The sequence below is a fragment of the Atractosteus spatula genome, chromosome 6 (assembly GCF_055471065.1).
Source record: "Atractosteus spatula isolate fAtrSpa1 chromosome 6, fAtrSpa1.hap1, whole genome shotgun sequence".
NCBI classification, from domain to species: Eukaryota; Metazoa; Chordata; class Actinopteri; order Semionotiformes; family Lepisosteidae; genus Atractosteus; species Atractosteus spatula.
Window position 1 is genome coordinate 42,892,365 of NC_142711.1, and position 24,252 is coordinate 42,916,616.

The 24,252-nt window shown below is 39.6% G+C and overlaps 1 protein-coding gene across 7 annotated transcripts in view; it reads left to right on the forward strand.

The window, feature by feature from the left end:
* The window catches only part of fam49ba (family with sequence similarity 49 member Ba), a 67,071-nt gene that overhangs the window by 40,901 nt on the left and 1,918 nt on the right, over nt 1–24,252 (forward strand). For 5 of the 7 annotated variants that reach the window (XM_088918587.1, XM_088918588.1, XM_088918585.1 and 2 more), the window contains 9 exons: nt 10,795–10,877; nt 12,731–12,852; nt 13,752–13,857; nt 15,611–15,747; nt 18,618–18,695; nt 21,331–21,447; nt 22,376–22,455; nt 23,856–23,982; nt 24,090–24,160. In XM_088918587.1, coding sequence (XP_088774713.1) covers nt 10,805–10,877; nt 12,731–12,852; nt 13,752–13,857; nt 15,611–15,747; nt 18,618–18,695; nt 21,331–21,447; nt 22,376–22,455; nt 23,856–23,982; nt 24,090–24,160 — 911 coding nt within the window. In that variant the 5' untranslated portion in view covers nt 10,795–10,804. Of the gene's footprint in view, nt 1–8,675; nt 8,760–10,794; nt 10,878–12,730; nt 12,853–13,751; nt 13,858–15,610; nt 15,748–18,617; nt 18,696–21,330; nt 21,448–22,375; nt 22,456–23,855; nt 23,983–24,089; nt 24,161–24,252 lie in introns of those variants that run through there. The other 2 variants (XM_088918590.1, XM_088918591.1) reach the window with 2 other exon arrangements.

A 24,252-nucleotide genomic window follows, 5' to 3' on the forward strand; every position in this document is an offset into this window, starting at 1 on the left:
GATGCAACATGTCTGTAAGATAGATTTACTTCTTCACTGGGAATGTTCGATACTGTTTTATTAGGAATTGCTTTGCACATTTTTTTTCCAGTGCTTTCTTTACAGTGCTATGTAAAAAGTGCCTAGAATAGCCCCAGTGAAAATTTTCCCTGCACAATAAAATAACATACAAAATTGTATGAGTGCATTTAAGAGAGATTCAATTTCAATACTGTACGTTAATGAGTGTTTTGGCAAAAATGCAAATCTATAAATGATGCTTAATTGATTTTCACTTAGCATATCCACATCTCTGCAAGCATATGTAGTCTCTACAAAACGGAGAAGTAAAAGGTGTAATAAAATGTTACTAGTTTTAAAAAGTCAAACTCGGGTCCACTGAAAAACATGAATGTGAGAACCAACGTGGCCACCTGTTGGTGACACTACTGTTCTTTTCTGACATTGTTCTCCTCACAGTTCTGCAGACTTTGAAAAGCAAGAAATAAAGTACAATGGGAAATTATTTTCTTAACCATTCGTCCCCTGAATTGGAAATAAGTGATGTGGAGTAATGATCAGGAAAATGGTGAAAGGCTATGATCCATTATTAAAACTACCGTTTTAATTTTAATAAGTTAAATAAGTTTTATTATTACTTGTATGAAAGAAGTTTATGAACCAAGGTGTTGAATATGTTGAAGGTGTCTTAGAGATGGGCCTGTGAGTTCAAGAAGGCTAGCATTAACCCGTTGTTTTGCGCAGCTTGCATGATTCACTTTACGTAATGTTTTCTAATTACTCTGAGTTTGTAGTGCTCCAGGAGGATAACCACAAGGGCAGTGATGAAGCTAGCAGCTAGCATTGAAAATGGTCAGGAGAAATAAATCAGACATCAGTACATGTAACATTATGTGAGGCTTTGTGTGGCTTTGTATGGTCATGGCTTTCCTGTTGTTCATGAGAAGAACTCTTTCGTAGATGCTATTCTGTAGTTTCAACAATTTATCCCTGCTGTAAAAAGACAGGACTTTATCACATTGTTAAAAAGTGTGCATTACCAAGAAATTAAGAGATTTAATCCTTATTTCTGATTTCTATTACACTAGTTTTTGCCTTCTGTTTGGAATTAGTGAAAGTGTTACTCTTTCTGTATGTATTTTGAAGGTCAGAGCCAGTTTAAGATGAGCTCATTGCAGTTGTCATTCTATTGTTCTCATGGAAACCTATTAAAAGTACAGGCATGACAGTTCAAGACTGCCTTAGTGAGCTTTTCATGAGGTATCAGTTTATCAGATCTGTCTCCAGCTCGCAAGCATTCAAGCATCGCAAGCAATCAAGGTCAATAAATATTTTTAAAAATGTACCGAGGCATGTAAAAACACGCTTTCTTTTGCTTGCTTATTTGTCTAGTAAAGCCATTTTAGCTTCCTTTTAAGTCCACAAGATGTCGCACTTGGCCAGGACTTTGAGTTCTTGTGTGGCTTGCAGTTCTAGGGCACATAACAGATCTGACATTGACTTACTGGCTTTGCTGGTAGCAGTCCTAGGAAATGTGGACTTTTTTAGGCTAGTTCCATACACAAGGCTAACTACACTTATCAACCCAAAATAGTACTAACCATTAGTTCTAATACTCAGGTATTTTAGTACTTACTGGATACGCTGCTGCACTGAGACCTACACAAAGGTAAAGCTGATGCGTTTAGTGCTATACACATCTACTGCTACAGATTAGTAGTGTTCAACATAGACCTGTCCTCCCATATCTTCTGTATGATATTTTCCCTGAACAATAAAAAAAGATAACGAATTGTCTGAGTTGTCTTAATAGAGAGCTTAAACTTCATCATTAAACATCATTAATGAGCGTTTTACCATAAAAACTGCATGATTAATAAATCATTTATTTTGTATACTGTGGCATGCTGCTACAAATTGGGGTGAATTGGAGAAAAAAAGACTACATATTTGGGATTTATTATTTTTTAATTAAATGACAATTAATTGATTTTTAGTTTACAATTTAAATAAATCGGGCTGTTCATGGATATTGAGGAGCCTCATAAGTGCAGTAAAAGGTTTTGTGCAAAAAGAGCTGTTTTTGGTTTTGAAAATCTTTGTCTCAAAAAGCTTGCAAGCTTTGAAATTTAAATTCCAAATCCCAAGTGTAAACCACGGGATTCATTTAAGAATAAACTCAACTTGAACAGAAGGAAATATAGCACCTTTTCTTTTGTTTGTGTGGAAGCAGTGTAAGATTTTTGTCAAATAAAACATAATGTTGTTATGTTTCTGAATCACTAGTGCTGTCTATTCCTTTCTGCATGAAAACTATAGTTTTGTCTAGTGTTCCTACTTTACTACAGTTCCTACAGTTTTTTTTTGTATTGTACTAAGAATACTTAGAATATTTAGAATATTTATTTTACTTAAATATATAAAGAAAATTATTCAACTCAGAATAACAAAGAAAAAATCAAGGGATCTCCATATAAACCCAATGCAGCAATGTTTCGTGCTGACACTTGTGTAAAGCATTTGTAGCGACAACACAGCAGAGTTGAAGTACTGTATATATGTACAATATCAGTGCTATTACCAATACATTTGTTTACTCAACTCTTTTTCCTCCTTGTTGTTGGGTATGAATATATAAAATATTGTAAGAATGGAAGCAGAATAATAAATCACCCTGCAAAGTTAAAGCACAGTAAGATGTACACAGGTAGCTTTACGTAAGCCTATTGGATGTTATTTGCTTTTGATAAGTTTCTGCAAGTATGTTAAATACAGGAAACGTGGAGCCAATAGCTCTGCACTGGTTTGTTCTTTGAAGTTGATACTGTACTGAATCTGTGTTGTAATAGAAAATATTTATTTTCCTTCCCTAAGAGGGCGCTGCATGCAAACCTATTAAGATCAGTCTTCTGCATTGTGGTTACTCCTCTGCCAAGACTGAAGCTTTTTTAATGTACTAGAGCCTTTACATCCCTGATTTATTCTCGACATCCCTATTTAAATTCATGTCCAAGTCCGCTCACAGCAGTGCTTGCAGTTAATGCAAAAATTTATGCCAGTGATTTTTAAAGAGAAAACCAGTTCTTGAATGCAGATTTGTGTGGTACATTGATTGGTATTTGGAATCTTTATGATGGGCTAAGACTATAACTAGCTTTTAATAAGTACTGTTCCATGTCACTGTATGTCAGAATTTTTGACTGTCAAGTATTTACAAAAGCTGAGATGCATAAGCCAGCTCCACTCAAAATTTCAAATTGGCAGATTAACACTTTTGTAAGTGTATTCTGCTGCCAAAACAGGTACATTAATACTGTATGTGTATTGGAAAATCAGACATACATTACATTTAGCTGATTATTTTTGCTGATCATTATTTGGAAAAACTGCCAGGAAGATGTACAGCAGGGATCTATGATGTAAAACAGCAAAATGTTGAAGGCTCTGCTCTGTTTATGGCCCGAAGAGCTAGCCACACAGTTTTCAGTGTGCTTAATTTCTGCACTGTTTTGATAGCTAAAGCTCAGTGGAAGAGCCCATAGCCTCCTCAGCAGCGTCTTTAATGTCATGTGGGAGCCCAGGGCTTTTTGAGACTCTGCACCCGTTTGATCTTGGCTAGGGGTAGCCGAGGGGAGAAACTGCAGATCTCCACTCCTGTGTGCAGAAATCAGAACCCCCCTGGTCGCTGATTCACTAGATGCTTTATCTTCTTCTTGCCTTGTTAGAGATCCTGCTATTTATCACTTCCAAGAGGAGTCTGCACTCTCTCTGATTTTATTGGATTACAGTTATCATTTATGCCAAAGCTTTTACCTGCATTTTATTTTAAAGAGCATCAAAAGGTAAACATGATCATGGTTTCGTGTTTTCCTTATTAAGAGCTAACAAGCACACCATTTTTTAAATTATATCTCCAGTGTCTGTTTAGGGACTGACTGTAAGCCATACCAGTCTTTGTTTTGGGAGCACTAAGAAAACAATAACTGCAGGGGAGATATTTCACGCCAGGAGTTGGAACAGTCTTGGTCTATTTAGTCAAGAGTAGGGGAGTCTTGGAGTTCCTGGAGGGCCTTGTGTTTTAGCACTTTTGTTTCAACCTAAGTCACTTAATATTAAACTTAAGCACCCTCTTTTCTAAATTTAGATATAGGATTTTACAGCTGATTACAGAAGGCATTTACTTAATTAGAGGTACCATTACCCATAAATCACCTCAGAGCCCAGATAGACCGTTTTACAATTAAGCAGCTATTTGTCACCTCATAAACCCCTGCAGTTTGCAGAAGTGGCTGTCTTAAGTTGTCAGAGGCACAGAATGGAATGTTTATGTATTGCAGGGGCAAGACAGTCAAGACCAGTGTGAAGGTTCTTCTTCACTGATGGCCTCCTGTCTTGTGCTGGCCCTAGCTTAGATTGGCGAAACATAAAATGATAATGGACAAATGAAAAGGACTATAACCAGTGGAAGATTTTGTCATTTTTAGCTGTGATTTTAGATTAAATTTGTGGCGGCACATTGGCAACTGGAATAGCAGGTCAGTGTAATATCCCTGCTGTGCAACTCAGTATACCCAGAGCCGAATCTACATCTTTCGAAGACCTATATATAATCCATGCTATAAGTAATAAATCACATAAGCAGCCAGCGCATAGTGATTTATTTTCCAGTTGGCTCTTTCAGTTCTTGCTTAAGTACCACGAGATTGGTACTGTTGAAAAGGCCAGCTTGTTTCAACATTAATGCATGGCCAGTATGCGTTTGCTTCTACTTGATGTAGCCTGGGTGCAGCAAATGTTAATTTGCGTTTTACCTAGAGGGGGGGTTTGGCAGGGTAGGGGGGCCGGCTCATGGAGTAGAAGCGTTAAGCTGTTTTCGGGCGGTCCGCGGCCCACCTCAGTCTGAAGCCGCCGCCGAGGGAGACCCTGTGTGGTTTTGTCGCATGACAGCGACGGCGCTCACCGCGGGGGTTGATCTGGCGGAAGGGCAGGCCTGCGTGCAAGCGCCATTTAGGAAGCCCTTCTCCGTTTTCCGCCTGTCTGATCCCGACAGCTTGCAGCACCGCGCGAGGTTGTTAATGGCCCATGTGATCTAATGCAATGTGGCGTGTTGCTGGGAGAATCTAGGTCAAGTTTAAAGCCGTATCCTCTGCTTGCCCCTGGAATTCCATGGGCGCGGCGTCTCAGCACGAGCGCATGTGATGTAAACACTGTAGTAGCGGTTTCAGTGAAGCACTGTGCGCGAGGAGTTTTTTGGGGTGATTCTTTCAATACGTGCAGGTGGGTTCAAGAAAGGTCGTTTAATCATGCAGAAAGGTTACGCATGGTGCACACTGAAGAGATTGAGACCTGTTTTTGCACAGGTGCTTCAATGAATGTCCTGGATAAGAAGGTCCTCCATACCATTCATAGTCATATCATATATGTATAAATCTGTATAAAAAATCTGTTTTTTTAAACGAGCTCTTTAACAGAATTGCTGCAGGTATTTTGGACTATTTTGAGTGTTGAAAACCTTTTCTTCTTCCTTTTCTAGGAATGTCCTGACAGCAAGGGTTTCCGCTTTCTAAATAACTCAAATCCGTGGGACCTTTTAAGGAGGTTATGCAGCTAAAATGGTTGTTTTTCGGTGTTCTAAAATGTAAAAAAAATAAAAGAAATTACAATTGCGTGCTTCCATTAAAATTGCTTTACTAGAAGCATTCCAAATGTACAAAAAGGGTCGTATCTTTAAGAGACTTAATTCTCCTTTGTACAGCAGGTACAGATTGGAGTTGGACCATGAAACTGAAACTTGGCTCTGAGCTGTTTCCTAAAAAAAATGTTTTCATCCACTTTAAGTGCTGGCCCAGTTTTGCCTTTTAGATTTGTTAGCGTTTTTACTGCATACAGTGCAGTGTTGTCAAATGTGCCCTCAAGTCACAGACAGACCACCTTCGCTTGTTGGCAGCTGAGGAAATAGGAGCATGCTAGCTCAGTAAGTCCCCAGTGAGCCCTTTTTATGTAGACATATTTTAATGTTTTCTTTAATTGTAAAATTTTCTTTAATCTTTAGCTTTTCAATTGACTATTTTACCTATTTTTCTCTGCTGCTAGCAGATTGGATAGTTTTCAGCCCCCACGTTGTATAAATAGGGTTGTCGGCAGTGAATCTATGCCATACTACCATTGTTGTTTTCAAGCAACAAGGTAATTTTGTTTTTTTCTAGTTGCTCTAATAACATCAAGTGCATCTGGTGTTAAATTATCTAGTCTAATTGCCAATAACCATCCAAACGTTTTGAGACCTTCTATACAGATAAAACTTAAAATGATTGCATAATGTGAGACCAGAGTTGTAAATCCTTGTCTTTATATTGATTAATTGTATTATTATTGTGTGTAGCACGAAAATACTGGTAGATCGTAAGTAACATGCATCACGTTACCAAACAGTTTTGTGTCTTTTAAAGAGAATTGAGTAGGGAACTACGTCAAATGGGTAGGGTCTCATTCCATGCAGAAAGGTAAATGTTGAGTTTTTTTTCTGTGCTGTGTACCTGAAGAAGGCTCCACAGAACCCAGACATGGCGTTTCTTTTGTGTACCTTTCTGCATGGAATGAACCTTCACCTGTTCCTTTTAAAGAGAATGCTGTTTTCTTATTATGCACTTTTACCCCTCCCCCAGTGTTTAATCTGGAATTGTTAATCAACTTGGCTTTATTGAAAACACCATTGCCCAACATGGGAGGAACGATGCCTTCCACAGAAACAACCGTCCCTTATTTTTCACAAAGCAAGTTCCTGCTTGCCTATAGGAAGAGAGTGGTCTGTCTCTCGCTGCCCACCCTGCAATTCTGCAAGAACCTCCCATGCGTAAGAGAGCACCGTTGTGCAGCAAGAGAAACCTTCCAGCCTGCTTCCGGTCTCCGTAGCTCCACTTGGGGAAATCCCGGAAAAAGTCGACCAGTGACATGGCCCATCCGACTTTAGGTCATCCACAGGGGAACCCCAAATTCATAAAGTCTTTCTGTTCAGACAGTTGTTCATGGTTTTATCTGTTCATAAGTGAAGACCTACTGTATGATCCAAGAAATTGGGCATCTCTTTGAGAAGCAAAGTGGTGGGTAAGGAGAACGAAAGAAAATTCATGTGTGAATGAGTACTGGAGGCCAGGAGCGGTGTCTGAAGAAACAAATCTGTGAGGCAGATTCCAGGGCATGAAAAAGCCAAATTGAATGGAGAGATTTTAGATAGAAATGAGTTGATAATTGATAGCTGGGGGAAGGCATGAACCTAGTTTAAGTGTTATTGTGGTGTGGATGCCTGTCTGGAGGTTTGGAATCCCTTTAAAAGGATGCAGACAATCTTGAAAGGGAGAGAGAAAATGCCAGTAGTTCCACCATTGAATTTTAATGTGCTTTTCTGTAATCAGGCAGCATTTAAGTATAGTGTCTAGCCAACCTCTCACTTATTACATAATACATCAAGTACACAAACACAGTTTCGACAGTGATTGTGCAGCGCTTTTAGAGGTTATTGAAAGGTTGAGAGATTTTTTTTAAAAAAGGTGAAAGTGGGAATTTACATGATTAAATGTGTTTTTGATTCAATATTACATTTAAGGGTTTTCAGCATTAAATGTATTTTGTTTTGATTTGCTGTAAGCAGAAGAGAAGAAATAGGATTTGCATAGTTACCAGTCGTAACTGATTCTAGATTTATTACTGTAAAAAGCTTGGACACAGGCTGTGAGGCCTTTTGTGGGCTTTTGTGTAAATATCTTTGAGAGACACCCTGCTTTTGGGCTGAAGTATTTTTATTTCCATCACTTTTGTGAAGGAAATTTGGAACATCTGATTTGTAACAAATATTACATCCTTGATTTCACACAGGTACACAACTGAGGATGCATGCAAAAAAAAAAAATCCTATTCTAGTCCAAAATCAGATTTACAGTGCAGTGTTGCAGAAAGTGTTTTTGGTAACCTTGCAAAGAAGTTTGCTCTTTCCTGTAGTACAACACATGATGGAGACCTTTTTTTCCTTTTTATCTTTAGTTTTGAAGGTTAAATTCTTGGAAAAGGATGTTTGATTAGACATATGGTTCATCGGAGTGCAGTTCTGCAACTAGGTTGCAACTTATGAAAACTCCCAGTTATTTGGAAATATTAATTTAGTAGCAGACTTTCTGGTATGGCTTCACTTTTGTGAAGTTTAATCTGTGGTCCTCTTCCATTAGTTGCATAGTGTCACAGGCACCCATTGTTACAGGGCTCTGATTGCTCCTGCAGATTTAAACCATATAGCTTTATGAACAGCTGTGAGAGTTTCTTGGTATTCTGCACGATTTCGGATAATCCAAGATGCTGTTTGAAGGGAACTTTGCACTACTATTTTCCCAAGGTAAAAGCAAGGCAGTTGTTCCCTGGGGAACGCATTTTCTGCGTTTACTGATAAGATGACGGTTCTTCTGGTTCTTGGTGTGGGACTACAAAGAAATTTGCTTCCTGATTTTTTCCAGGTACCACAACTCAGCGTGTTGCTCCAGTCTGCATCAAAACCACCAGCCACAGGTGTTCACAGCCATACGCTGACTCGACTGCTGGCGTTACCTTAAATGGATGCTTCCCTAATGCATGTCCCATCCTCTCCCGTTCCTTGGATCTAAATAATGTTGCCATTCTTCCCTTTTTAGGTTGTGCTGGAATGGGTAATCTCATTAAGGTGCTTACAAGGGATATAGACCACAATGCTGCAAATTTTTTCTTGGATTTTGAAAGTAAGTCCCCACAGAGTGGTAGAATGCCCCCTTCTCGCCACTTGTGAGCGCCAGAGTATTGTGGGGGAGAAGAGATCACCTCTTAACCTAGACTGCATGTGCTTCATGGTGCACAACAACTTGATCTCTTCCTTGAAAGATCAGATCAGTAACTTCTTTCCATTCTTTCTGCATTCATCTGCAATCTAGTGGTGACCAGTTCCGGAATACAGTACTTGCCTATGAAGAATTCTGACTGAAAGCCCTTTCAGCACAAACTGCATGGTTTGATCACCCTTCATTATTGTTTATATTTGGGTGGAGTTTTTTCTTCTTATATCTGCTAAATGTTAAGAACTTTGGTTTTTAGTATGCAGTGCTCTGCATGAAGGATGTCTTAGATTTCAAGAAACATTTTTTAACCTCAGGGGATGTTATTCCTTAGGGTGGCTCCGATATGTTAAGAGGTATCTGAAAACCTTGATAGAAAGGAATGCGTGTAGAAATACTTAAGGCCTAACAGTATTGCTTCATGATAAAACGTGCTTTCTTGTATATTATGATATTGTTTAGTATGTAAAAAACATTTAAAGGAGTGAAATCCCAAAACCGTTTTTGCATCGCGCCCTACAACTCACAACTGGCAGCTCACTGAAGTGAAGCCAGTGTGAGCCTGGCCAGTACTTGGATGGGAGACCTCCTGGGAAAAACCTAAGGTTGCTGCTGGAAGAGGTGTTGGCGGGGCCAATAGGGAGGGCTCACTCTGTGGTCTTTGTGGGTCATAATGCCCCAGGATGGGAACGCTATAAAAAGGAGCCTTCCTTAAGATGAGACATAAAACCAAGGTTCTGACTCTTTGTGGTCATTATAAATCCCAAGGTTTTTCTCGAAAAGAGTAGGGGTGTTAATCCCCTAGCCTTTACCAGTCACAGCCTTCTAATAATCCCCATCTAAGAATTGGCTTCATTTCTCTGTTTTCCCCACTGATATCCAATGTGTAGTGAGTATACAGTGCGCACTTTGGATGCTGTCACACCATCCAGGTGTGTGCTACACGTTGGTGGTTGTGGAGGGGGGCACCATTACTTGTATAGTGCTTTGAGTGGAGTGTCCAGAGAAGCGCTATATAAGTGTAAGGATTTATTATTAATTTTCATCACCTTCATTGCTTGACTTCTCCCCACAGGATGAATTCTTTATCTTTACAGTCTCAAATATATAACCTGCCAAAAAATGATCTTTACAGCAGAGTGCAGTGTGAAAAAAGTCAAGATTGCAGTCCCTAAATAAAATAGAGGGTCGGTAGTCCATTCACGGAGGACTGCGTTACTAGGTCAGTTATTTATAGGTCAGAAAGCCAAACTGTCAGGCAGGTCTCTGCCTCTAAAACCTCTTTAAATTGGGATTGCGGTTCAGCTGCTTCATTCTTCCCACCTTTTTTGTATTCCTGGCTCAAGAACTTGAAGAAAAGGCTTCACAGATTCAGTGCTGTTCAACACCCTAGTAGACAGGACCCAGGGAGCTCTCTGAGGATTAGGTGGCCAAAACAGAATGAATTACTCGGTTAACCATGAGAAACTCCTGCTGTGGAGGCAAAGGGGGTCAGCGAGGACAAGAACAAGTCACGGAAATGACAGGGCAAGGCAGATGTACAGGAGCTAAACTCTTTGAAGCGTTTGCACGGTATTTATAAGCTGGGAATCCTCTGGTGAAAGGCCTGCTCAGTTAAAATTCTTCATAAATAGAGACTCATTCCCGTAAACTGGTCACCGCTCCATATCTTCTGCGGGGTTCAGGGGGTGTCAAAGGGTGCAGACGTTAGAGACATCTGGCGAGTGCCGCCGCTCACAGGAAAACCACACAGCGTCTATGGAGTTCAACAGTTGGCGCATCTGGGCAGGCCCGAGGTGTCTGCGGCTGATAACGCGCTGTCTGGAGCCGGAAGCAGTCGTGTGCCCCCTCTACACCCTGTTTCTCCTCACTCCCTCGGATCCGTCTCTCTGGGTTTACTTCCTTTTCACATACAGGGAACCTCTCTCTCTTCTTGTCTTAACAGGTGCCTTAACATGGGGAACCTTCTTAAAGTTTTGACTTGCACAGACCTTGAACAGGGGCCAAATTTTTTCCTTGATTTTGAAAGTGAGCTCATTTATTTTTCTTTCTCCTTCACCCTCTCCTGTCAGCCCTTTCCGTGCTCTTTGTCCCCCCGCGTTTCTCTTCAGGTTTGCCACGCCAAGCTTCTTGCATGGCCGCTGTAAACACTATGCAAATTGTGATCAATTGCTTTGATTGACATGCCACAGATATTGGTTTACTACATACTCTAATATATGATGGCTTTTTGTGTGTTGTCAGACTGTAGTGCAATTCAAGCATTCATCACAATTTAGGTAGGAGCCATTCACATTAACCATTCAGTTTTATCTCTTCAAGTATTGATGTTCACACAATTCCTCATTTTGGTTTTATGATTAAGTTTTCTGTTCAAATAAGCAACACTCTTCTGAATTGCCATATTATATAGTAAATGCATTGGGGAAACATTTTAAAAAATCCTTTCAGTGGTGTGCATCCTTTTAACAACCTTTTGGTTGTGTACATGGAATTAATGAGTAAAATCCAGATTTAGTGGTGCTAGTAACAATATTATATCAATTATTTACAAGCTAATCATTTATTTGAAAACTTAAAAAAACTCTAAGCAGAGAAGCTAATATCTTGCAATAACACACATTTATTATTGTGAAATCTTCGGCATTGCTCTAGTAATGGGATAGTCTTGTCTTTTATTACCCATTTGGACATGCCAAGACAATTGAGCGCCTTATTTACGTCCCTTCTGAAAATGAGAGACATTGCAAAAACCTTTGTGAAGTGAATTTTCTATCTTCAGAATTCAAAACTGGGATAAATAATAACTTGGCTGTTCACTCCCACCTTCTCAGTTCTCATTTAGTGCTTAGCCTTGCTATAGAATATGTGTTCAGGTGTCGCTCCCCCCCCCCCCAACATTGCCTGAGTGAACCAAAGAGTAGGTGTGTTTACCAGTAAATATGCTCCACTCTGCTCTTGCTTAGCCACAGGGATCGTCTAGAACTGCCATCAAAAAGGCAGAAAGTCTTATTGCTCTGCACTAAGTCAGTTATGCACTCATTGTCCTCAGGCCCGATTTCATTTGTCTACCCTTGCATGGTTTGCTCTTAATCGGGAGCAGGCCAGCAATGGGCATAGCTTTCAGATACCCGCTAGCACTTCTGCAAAAAAAACCCTGGAGAAGCAGATAATTCTGACTCCAGCTCTAGCAAGCACTGACCTTTTTTGGGTTGGTGAAGAGATCTGAAACCCAACCAGCAAAAGAAATGCCTTAGTTACCACACAGCTGCCAGAACGTTCTATTTTGTTCGTCTTGGTATTCCATTTTGCTGCACATTTTACAATGAAAATCCACTCATACACATGAGCTTGTTAGAAGGATTGCTACATATATGGTTAATCGAGGGGGCTACTGGGTTACTGGGATAATATGAGGGATAAATTTAAAGTATATAGTAGTAAAGTTTGCCATTATAAAAGGCAAGTGAAAGCTGTTATGTAGGCTACGTTATATCTCAAATTGACACATTTCCACATTAGGCAGTGCAATGTACAGTGCACCATATGAAGAGTGTTAAAGGACATTTCAAGAATGTATCGTCACAATAACTAGGAAGGAATTTCCTTATTCATCACAACTACAAATTGTGCAGCCTGCCACTTCTTTTTAAACAGAAAGGGCACACTAGCAATAAAGCACGGCTTTCTGTCCTAGCACTTGAGCTGTCGTTTTTGCACGCTTCTAATACAGCTCAGGGCTATAACACCGGGTGTTTGTGAGCACCTTAAGCCCGCTGGCTTTCTCTCTGGGGCTGCCACCCGAGCCTGCAGCCCCAAGGTTGTGGTCTTTTCCAGACTTTTGCTCAGACTTGTTCTGACTCCTGTCTTGATTTGCTCAGACGCACAGCCGACAGAGCCAGAAAAAGAGGTGTGGGACCAGGTGAATGTAGTGCTGAAAGACGCCCGGGGAATCCTAGATGACCTGCAGTCTTACAAGGGGGCTGGAGATGAAATCCGAGAGGTATTCCATTGGGTGTCCTTTGCGTCTGCCTGCCACTTTGCTGCTGAGATGATATGTGCCAGCAGTGCTAATAATGCAGAACGGGATTTGAAAACGCTACCAAGTGCTTCATTTAAGCACAATTTTATGCATATTAAGCCATAAATGGGCAGCATATCTACAGAACACAGTATATTTTACAACTTGTGTTCAGTCAGCAGAGTTTTACAGTACTGGCCACTGGACAGTTGCACTCTGATATTAGTCATGTTAAGATCAATACAAGTACAAGGATACTATTATGCACCTCTTCAAGAAAGCTGTTAAAATTAATTGTTCCTCCTAATGATAATAGCAACATGCTTATATAGACAATTTTACATGTGTGTGAATCTCTACAGCTGGGATATATGTTTTTATTCTGTGTTTGGATGGTTTTAGAGATGGGAGGTGCATTTTAAGACAGCCTTCCATCTTTCCACTCGTAGGAATCGCTATGCACCTGTTTATGTTGCTATGATGGTGTGCTAAGCCTCACTGTTCCACAAGTCCTCATTTGCTGAGCCACAGTTCAGGAGCTCAGGGTACCACAGGAGCCCACTGGCCTGGTCACAGTACACTACCTCCGTGTTTCTTAAGAGTCAATTGATCCCTGTGGTTGCATTCAGAAAGAGAGGGAATAAACCTCCTGCTCTTGAAACCAAAACATTCCTATATTTTGCATGGACTTCCTCCCCAAAAATAACCAAGTGTAGCTCAAGAGAAAAAGTGGAGGAATTTGTAGAATGCAATTCCGTCTGCCCTGAAGTTAACACTGTTCCTTTGTTACACAGTGAATATTTCTCCAATAACTGCGCTGTCGTTTTAATGGTTGTTGTTTTCCCTGTTTTTTTCTGGTGCTGCTGTTCTTCATTCAACAGGCAATTCAGCACCCCAATGATGAAAGCCTACAAGAGAAAGCTTGGGGTGCTGTGGTTCCTTTAGTAGGGAAGCTAAAGAAGTTTTACGAATTCTCTCAGAGGTTAGGTGAGTACAAATGGAAATGCAGTATAATGATTCCTTCTGAAATATTAACGTCACTCCTAGTGGGTAGGGCATTTTTTGATCCCGTAATAATAAAGTTCTTGCTTTCGGTATTCAATAGATTGACACAGAGGTCCTTGTTAAACATTACCTACTATTTTTTTCTAACACAAAGGGGATGTCCCTGTTTATGTTACTTATTTCTTAGTGTGCCCCCACTCTAGTTGACAAACTATAGCCTTGGTTTCTGTAAAGAATATTGTCCAAGAATAAGTGGTTGCTGCCACTGTTGGTTATATAACATAAGTAGGTCACATCTCTCTTCCTTTCCACTGCATTGAGCTAATGGCACTTTATGCATGATATGCATGATGCAACCCAATTGGCTTTTGGCTGTCGGCAGAGTCTCAAACTCTTTTGGTTTTTAGCAGTTTTTTGGCAAGTTCATTTTTTATAACAATGAGGATATTGTAGAAACCTGGAGTGTTAGATATTAAATTGGAACCGTCTTTTTCCAAATTTGGGCATATTATGTGTTTTCCCCACTCACTTTCCTGTGCTTCCTGGGTTATAGACAAGACGCTTTCCTTGAGACTGGCTGTGTTTTCACTGGAGCTGCAAAATAACAGAGGCCTGTAGGCTTTGCCTTAACTCGCTTATGCGGGGCCATGAGTGCCGTAAGAAGCCGAATCACAGTTGCATTCTGATCTTTAGGCTTCTAACTGTCCCTCCATGATTTGACGTCTGATGGCATTCTGTATTTTAAGCTTGTGTTTTACATTTTCAGTCCAGCCCTCTCTGGGAAAGCTCGCTGTACAGATGGTTTGTAACCTACTTCCTTTCATTTTAAACTTGGCCCATGTGAAAATCCAGCCATGACAGTAGTATGAACACAGCATGACAGCTCTGTTAGATTTTAAATTAGTTTGGTCCTTATGCGGTATTCCTGAGTAAGAGTAACAGTAATAAATTAATTAGCACCCATTTTTTTTTCATGACTGACTGCCTTTGCTCACACACCTGTCTGGAATTCCTCATTTTTATCCGCTGGTAAGAGTCCATCACAGATAAGGATGAAGTGAATGAACAGCCAAAGGCAGGGACTTAATTACATTCATTAATTTATCAATCTGTCTTAATTAGGTTAGTGTGCTGTCTGAACAAAGTCTCCATTTTCATTGATTTAGCGAAAAAGAGTGTCAATTATAAATCCATTCTATATTATTAAATATACCCTCAGTTGTATCCATCATTTTATTGATAGTCATTAGAAAATATTATTTTTGTGCTATCACTGTTAGGAGGGAACAGGAGGGAAAGACTCATATCCCTTCTGCTTTCCTAAAACCTCAATTATCTTGTCTTTTCGTACAATATGAAAGTATTAAAACTGGAATAGCATTACTTAAAGATAACTAATCACTCCATTAGAAATAAAAATAAAAAAACATGAAAAATGTTGAGAGAACCTGAGATTTTTTTTTTGGGGGGGGGGGGGAGTTGAGGCTTAGAGGTTCTTTGGTACATAGGTGAGAATTGTTGAAAAGTCTGTTGAAAATTTTTTTCAAATTAATTTTAAATGTTTAAATTAGCAATATGCAATGTGACTGGTATGCAATGCAGTCATACCGTATTCTTCTCTTTAACAATAGTCTAAGGAAAACCAGCAGAACTATCTGCTCATCTGTTCTTCCCATGTATTGCCTAGGTTATCCTGTGGTGTCACACTTTTAATTGACGGACCTTTTTCTTTCAGAAGCAGCATTGCATGGTCTTCTAGGTGCCTTAACCAGCACTCCTTACAGCCCCACCCAGCACCTGGAGCGAGAGCAGGCTCTTGCCAAACAGTTTGCTGAAATTCTCCACTTCACACTCCGATTTGATGAGCTCAAGGTAGGGCCCACACCTTCCCCCCCCGTTTCTCTGGCTAGTCCAGGTTTGGGGGTTTGCTGTAGTAGTGGAGTTAGTGTGGTGACGTCAGCGCCCTCACTGCGCGTAGCAGGGACCTCAGCTGCCTGGGCTGAGGGAGGTCTCCTTTAGCTCGCGGGTGGTGCCCTGTTGCGTTACGCCAGAGACCTGGGTTCGCGCCCCAGGTGTGGGGGACGGAACGGGTGGCGGGGGGCATGACCCCGCGTGGAACCGTGACTATCACACTGTGACATGGGGATGTGGCCTTTGCCATTAGCTGCAACAGCCAAAGAAGCCAGTCTTTGGCTTCAGCCTCTTTCAGGTCTGCTGCCGTGATGGGCAGCACCTTAATGTGGGGCTTTCCCCTCGGGGTGTGGGGGGCTTTGTGAGAGTCTTTGGCTCTTCCAGCTTTAGTAAGCTCAGAGGTTTTCTTTCAGCTGATCAAAATCACCTGTTTGCTGGCACACTGTTGCTGGGAAAACACCCAGTGATTAAACGGGATTTGAGCTCACTCATGAATTAAGTGTAGAATAAATGCTGTCTGGCAGGACTCCCTCCCACTTCTGTCTCCCTTTGTTTTGTAGATTCCTCTTGGCCTGGTGACAGGCATGAACCTGCTCTAAGCGACGGTATTCCCTGCTGCCAATGGCAGCTGTTTTTTTTCCCCAGCTTTTCTGTGTAACACACACAAATGGTACCCCATTAGGCCATGCAATGGCAAAATAGGAGGTAAAAGCTGGTTCCCCTAAGCAGTTCATTAGTTTTGCAGTCATTTGGTTTCAAGACCCAATTCAGTCTCGAAGTGAAATTAGTTGCGTGATCTCAGGTCAATTTGCATACCAGTTAATGCTTCTCGGTTTTGATGAATGATGCACTTTGAAATTGGCTGTCCCAAACAGGTTTTTTTATCATACTGTACCTGCAGAGATTTGACTTGAATTAAGAAGATCCATTTAAGCCTGATATTTGCTGTATTAGCAAAATCCCTGAAAAGATGATTACTTGACAGAGTAACCTTGACTGATACATTGCATCATAAGCCAGTACTGGGGACTGCTTATAAAGTATCATCTTTTGGTGAAAAGGATTTGAAGTGCTCCATCTGGGAGAAAAAATGAAAATCGCTACAGTTCTAGTATTAAACTGTAACTGAAAATCCATTTGACTGTTTACTACTTAGTCTATGGTCATCACTGGAATAAGACGCTAAAAGTCAGTCTTTGTATACTGTAAACTGAAGAGTTTACTAAAGTTCTTTTGTTATCGTTACAACATGTCCTCACTGTCTTTTTTTTGTCCTCAGTTTTCAATCGTGTGCTTCTCTGTAGAATTGCAAAGATTTCTTTTCCATGGATAATTGGAGGATTTCCGTCTCATTCTATAATTTTGCCACACCATCCCTTCTGTATTCCCCTCCTGTGACATCCTTATGAATTGAGTCACATTTTCTTCACGGTATCGATATTCTCTGTAGAGTTTCATAAAAGGCAGCTGTCTCTTCTATAAAGAGTATAAAAAAAGAAACTGCATAATATTGCTGTGATGAAGCCTTCAAGCAATACTTCAAAAACTTGGGGAGCAAATACTTCAAAGGAGGAGGGTTTACCTCAGGGAGAAACAGTTTCATTAATTAACATTTTCGAAAACCAAGAATCTAGGGATTTGTGGTTACAGTTATCTTGTAAATGAGGATTGTCCTCTATTCCAGACCTTTACTTTAGGTGGTTTTCCTTTGTTTAACACCATTTAAAAAACTGTTTGATTCAAAGTGACATACAGAGAGGTTCTAATTGGCTGTTGTTTTTCATGCATATTTTAGTACCAATTTGTGCAGCTCAGTTTGGGCATTATTCAGGGATAAGGCAGCAGTGTCCCTACGTGAGATCTAAACCTAGAACCGTGCACTCAGGAGTCTCTACCTCAGTCCTCTGCTTCACACGGCTGTCCCACATTAGCAGTTAATTCTTTACAGGACAGTGTTCAAGAAATAAACTGCCTAACCAATTAAATGCACGTATTTCATTACTTTGTCCATTGAGGAAACTAGATAATGAGTGCCTCCCTTTTTTAACAAGTGTATTATGGTCTTTGATTTAAAGGGGAATTCTCAGACCTGTTAAGTCCCGGTCACAAAATTAATGGACAGTATTGCTAAATTCTTAATTAAGCAAAAAATCATGAACTTTGTGAAAGTAATGTATATTCAAACCCCTGATCTTGCCAAGTTTGCAAGACTTTGTGATGTGATGCAGCCCTTCCTGCTCACTAGTCACTGTATTAATTAATGTAATGTGATGTGCAAGCGAATGGGTATAGGTTGTGCCGCACACATTTCACAGTAGAAATGTTCCAATGCGATCTGCATGCAGAGTTGTCAAGTAAGTTGTATTTGTCTGCAAAACCTTCTTGAAATCAAGAGAAATACTTATTTAAAAGAGAGAAACCTGCTTATTTACAATGTCAGGGGTCTGCTTCACGTCACCACAAAGGTTGGTGTCCTCGTTCTGAATTGCAGAATATGGCACTGTGCATACCTGGAAATTTAGTGTATTTTGTAATGTAAATGTGTACATTTCACTTTCTTTGTGGTTTGAAATTCATTCATCAGTGCCGATTCTTTCCAACTGTGCAATATAAAAAGTGTTGCAGTTCTCCTTTAAAGGCTTGGCATATCTGGCAGAAATGTCGTGTTTCTCATTTTCAGCTATAGCTGCGGGCTGATTAATTAAATCCCTTCATATCCAGGAAGGCGAAACTGTATTCTCTCCTCGTCTTATGACAAATGTTATCATAACATTTTAAACATTCTGTCTGGTCTCAAGCCATAACCCGTATCTTAATTTTATTTTTGACAGATGACGAATCCGGCAATACAGAATGACTTCAGCTACTATCGACGGACTTTGAATCGCATGCGGATTAATAATGTTCCAGTAAGTCCTTGTCTTTGAATGATTTGAACGACACAGTGCCCTTATGATGCTGCACTGCCCTTTGGGATCAGGAGTAATAAGATGTATGCATCGTCAGAGCTGACATTAATGGGATAAATCACAGATCTGTCAGGGAGTCCTAAGTTGAAGCTTAGCCTTGTGCTATAAAGAGCGATCTCTTGTTTTTTTTTTCACAGCTTATAAGTGTGTCATGGATATGATTGTAGAGCACAATCCCATCTAATGACTGCAGAGCCTAATTAGTAAGTTTGTCTCATCAGAGAGAGTACCTAGACTGATAGTGGCGGTTTTGAAGACTTTACCTTTCTGATCAATATAGAATATTTTATGCCACTGTATTGTTAGATCTGACTCAAAATAATTGCCAGCCCATTAGCAATATACAGTATAAAGTCTCTCATATCCACATTTTAAATTATGGTTCTAAAAAGTGTTATAGTTCTATTCTATATTCTGTAAGTTAAAAATTAAAAAAAAAACCATCATGTCTCCATCGGTTTAACTTACAATTTCTTTCCTATTGCTGGTGTTAGACGAGGGATATGTTCAACATATGTCACTATAATGTGGTTTTCAACAAATTGTCAAATTTATACTGAGTGTTCCCAGTTTATTAAGGAGTTAGTAAGTTGTACTGACAATGCTTTTAATTAATTAAAATTAATGTTAAGAGTCAATCTGAGTCTCAACCAGATGCTCTTTCCCACAGAACAGAATCTAATCTAATTAACTCTCTTCTTTACTTGTGTATCTTTAGTGTGGCAATGGAGACAAAACCAACAGTTGGGCTTTGGGACACAAGCTTGCTGAATTAGGACCGTGAAACTGTGTTTGTGGGTCTATAGGAACTGAAAACTCACAGGGCTTTATAAATATTCTGGCCCACTCATGTGCAGTGCTGTGAAGTGGTGTGGATCCACACCTGATGATTGCTGTAAGCTCTGTCTCCAGGGAGGAGGGCTAGAGGGAAGCAGTGCATATCAGTAATGACTCTGGAGCACTGGGGTGTGAAAGAAAATGGGGTAGTGGTTTGGGGAAATCTGGGGTTATTCCCACTTTAAACATAAATTATCTAGCCAAAGGAATGTCAGTTTTATCTTGCTTATTGAGATGTTTGCATATGCTTTATAAGTCCTTGTAGCATTTGAGTCAGTGGATATACTGTAGTTTGATTTAACCTTTATACTGTAGAATATAGGAAACATGGCAACAAAATATGGTTAGAAAATTCATGACTAATTACTGTCTTTTAAATTCCTTTTACTCCTGTCAAAGTAATGTATACTGTACACACAAATGAGGGTGGTTTGAGGGGTAAGCAGGACAATATTTTTGTATTCCATTGCAAAGATTTCTATAATAAAATTAATCTTAGGTTCTCACCTATTTCCTATACTTTGTGTCCTTTAAGCTTATTTATATGGTTATTTATATATTTACAAAGTAACTTTCCACATTGCTGACATTGAATGATAAAACCCATACTTATAGAAGTGTAGTCGGTTTGCTGTTTTTTTTTTTGTGGTGTTTTTGTTCTTATCCAGTTCAACTTGTCAACCATATTGCATAGTTCCTACAGGTGAAAAAGCAGCTGTTTTCTAATGGTTTATTTTAAATTAATACAAGAAAATTAGGAAAAGCTGAAAATATGAGGGGGGAGGACATTTGGTCCATCTAACTTGTTTAGTTGCTAGCAGCTTCTGATTTCCATATTTTGTTTCTTCTAAAACAGATTGAATATCCTTTTAATTTTGATCCTCTGAATTGTCATAACCCAAGACTACTGACTAGAGGGCTTGTGGGTTCAGATTCTAGTAGGGTGCTGCCTCTGTACCCTTGAGCAAGAGACGCTTTTCTAATTGCTCCAAGAAATGCTCTACTGAGTGAACTGTTATTCAGATTGCCAGTTTAAATAAGAATGTGTCCTTGATCAATGTTCTTTGGTAATATTAAACAGAACAGGATTTTTTTAAGTGGCAAATATAGTTAATATTTTCATAGTGAAAACAGTAGAGGCTATTCCTTCCGTTCTTTGTAAAATGGGGGAAAAGGCATGTTTTAAGTGGCAATTTAAATGGCTAAATAAGCTGTTTGGTATAAGTTTGTTTTATGTTTTAAAATCTGCTTCTCATCCACTGGCATGTATGTGCAGTTTTCTTTTACTGGACCTCTGTTCTCTGTAATTCAATGTCCATTAGAGCAATGCAGTAGCATTGCATCATACTTTTTAGATGGTGCTGTAAGACATTTCCATGAGCTTAATGTTCTAGATGGCTTTTGCACAGTACATTACAATTGTTAAGCTGGTTCAGGATTTGATTTGCATACTTTATCAAGTTGGTTGTTTTTCTCTGTTAGTAGGACCATATTAGTCTTGCTTAAAATATTTACTTAATAAGATTTATATACGGTTTAATATCCACTTACTTTCTATCGTTTTAGCCCAGCCTTACAGTTTACAGTGGGCTTTAAATTTGTTGGATTCGTAAAATGGCTCGGCGAGGTGGGAAAATTGTTTTTCTGCCGATGAGTAAATCTTTTTGTAGTAAATACCTTGTGCCCCCTTGCTTGGTAGTGAGGATGGTCTTCAAGCCTTTCATGCCTTTAATTACAGGCAGAGGGCGAAAACGAAGTGAACAACGAGCTGGCAAATCGCATGTCCCTCTTCTACGCTGAAGCCACACCTATGCTGAAAACATTAAGCGATGCCACAACAAAATTTGTGTCCGAGGTAAGTGCAACCAAGTGCAAGTAACGGGTGCTTACAGCAGAGCTAATATTGTTTTTGAAATTGAGTTTTTACCCAGTTTTCTCTGTCCCTCTACCATGCACCATGCTTTGTAAACCCACATTTTTTCTTTGTAACAAGGAGTCCATCCTTTCTGAAGGCAGAGCATACAGTGATGGTCAGGGTTCTGGTGCGTTACAGGATGGATGTGGGCACAAGCTCTTTGTGTCGCCTGCCTTACGGAGAGTTGCTTTACCTTGACTGCCAGCATAGCTGGGTGGGCAGCCTGCTGTGTATCTCTATCCAGTGGTGGTCTTGTGCTCCACTTCAATGTGGCTTCAATGCCAAAGTTCCAATCCAGTGTGTCACTTAGATTCATGAAGGCTATTAACTTCTTTTTTTTTACCCTAGCTCTCTTATTTGCCTGTAGTCAGTTTCATTTTTTTTTTAGTATGAAGTTCGAGTTTCAGTTTGAGATGCCCATAGATCTTGGCTATATTCACCTTGCTCTTTTTTTTTCCAGACACTATACTGGTTTTCTTTACTGTCTCATCAAAGATTGCATGGAATTTGTAAATGATTAGGATGGGTTAGAGTATTTCACAGTTATTTTATTTTTGAGTATTTTACATTTCACATGTTTCTAATACTGGACACCATTACTGTGACCTTATTCAATGAAACTGAGTTCTTCAAGTTGAAAATCGACAAGGCCTGAGAACATTGAAGCTCACATTATCTTTGCTACTTGCACACCTTTATTTTCTAAAGAATGTGTTGTTTGCTATTATATACTGTATATATTTTTTTATTTTGTTTTACTAAATATGACTTCCATTACCAGATATCAGCTTGTGAATTTTGAACAGTTTCTTCAGCGTGCTGGATATGTCCTATAATCTTATTCTTGGTCATTTTTGTATTTTAACAGAACAAGAACTTACCTATCGAGAATACCACAGACTGTTTAAGCACAATGGCAAGTGTATGCAAAGTCATGCTGGAAACACCGTAAGTCGTTTTTCTGTTTTTAAAAATACTTTTCTGTTTTTAAAAAAGGATGAAAGGGGAGGATGTCCTTTTAGCCTTAGTGTATAATGCTAAGAGAGTTAACCTCATGCCTGATTTAAATGAAAGAAAAATACTTCTTACGTTTTACCATACTGTTCTTCTCCCTGCATACATGAGACTATATACAGTATACCTACTCATCTTTTACTACTAGCTGTATTAATTCAGTTGGCTTTCATCTTTTTTTCATCTAAATACATCCTTTCATGCAGAAAAGGCTAATAATTCTTTATGAGCAAAATGTTAAAGAATGCAGTGCATACAGTACATTAAAAAGTCCATACTGGAATAGTTTGTTTTTATAAAAACTATAATGTGTTTTAAACAATTTTTGTAAGTAGCTTTCCACTTACTATTAATATAAAACTAGTCAGTCACTTCTATTTTAATCCTTCATATTCTCTTTATCGTGTTAAATTTCAAATGCAATGAAAGAGCAAATATTGTGGAACATATGGCATTGCTGAAAATGTTCAGTATGTGTTAAACAACAATATGGAAAAACAGAGAAGTGGTTAGAAAGAAAATTACTGGGTCACTTGTATGAGCCCTCAGGTCATGCCAGAGCAGTCCCAAGTCATTGCCCATCCATTGCTTATTAGGAGCAAGCTGCCCCTCCCTCCATGTATCTGAAATTGATACCCAGGTTTTTCAAGAAAGGACTTTGATCTGTTAACTACTAACTACCAAATACTAGACTCGATGAGCCAATTGGCCTCTTGTCATTTGTAACTTTCTTGTGTTCTTGTTGTCCACACTTGGGCAACCAGTTGAAGTGCCGTGTCCCTGCATGTGGACATGAGTTTTTAACGGCCAAGTCTGCTGACGATCCTATTACCAGCACTTCTTTCCTTCTGTGAGCCAACACTTTTCAATCTGGCTGTATTGTTAGCCAACATGTATTCTATGAATTGCTCTAAAAAATCAGGCCACTATATTTGCAAGAGCTGGAGTTTCTATATTTTAAATGTGGGGAAGTTCTGCGTGGAGGTACTGCCTCCATATTCTAGTGCTAAAGCTGTCATTATCAGCTCTAGCTCAACATTGTGTTTTTTTTTTTAATATTGCAATTAGTATAGTACACGAAAAGATGGAGTCATTAAAGAGCAATGTAAAATATCTCTATAGCACCATAACCTGACACAGGAAAATTCTACATATAACTCATCAGGCTTGAGACCTGCGTGTTGATCTGGTAATTCTCTTACTTCAGGTTCTCCATCTGGTATTTTGTGGCTTTTCTCCGTTTCATTCAGTTGTGTTGTGATTCTGTGAGTTTTCAACAGAGACCAGCGTCCTGGTACTGACCGCTTTCTGACTTGTTTCCTCTGTCTTGCCAGGGAGTACCGCAGCAGGTTTGCGAGTGAAGAGACGGCGTCGTTCTGCCTCAGGGTCATGGTGGGAGTGATTATACTCTACGATTACGTACATCCCGTCGGAGCGTTCGCGAAGACCTCAAAAATCGATGTAAGCTCCCCCATACTGCTTGTGTACCACAAATCGGACTAGCAGCTGTATGACATCCAATGAGAGTATTCTGAAAATAAGACCATCTTTTTTTTTTCCAATGTTAGATGAAAGGATGCATCAAAGTACTCAAAGACCAGCCTCCGAACAGCGTAGAAGGCCTTCTCAATGCTCTCAGGTATGTGGCGTTTCTTGCCGTTTGTAGAGGAATAACCCACCCTTGAAAATGCCACCCATAACCATCGTTGGTCACATTGTTTTTGTCTTGAA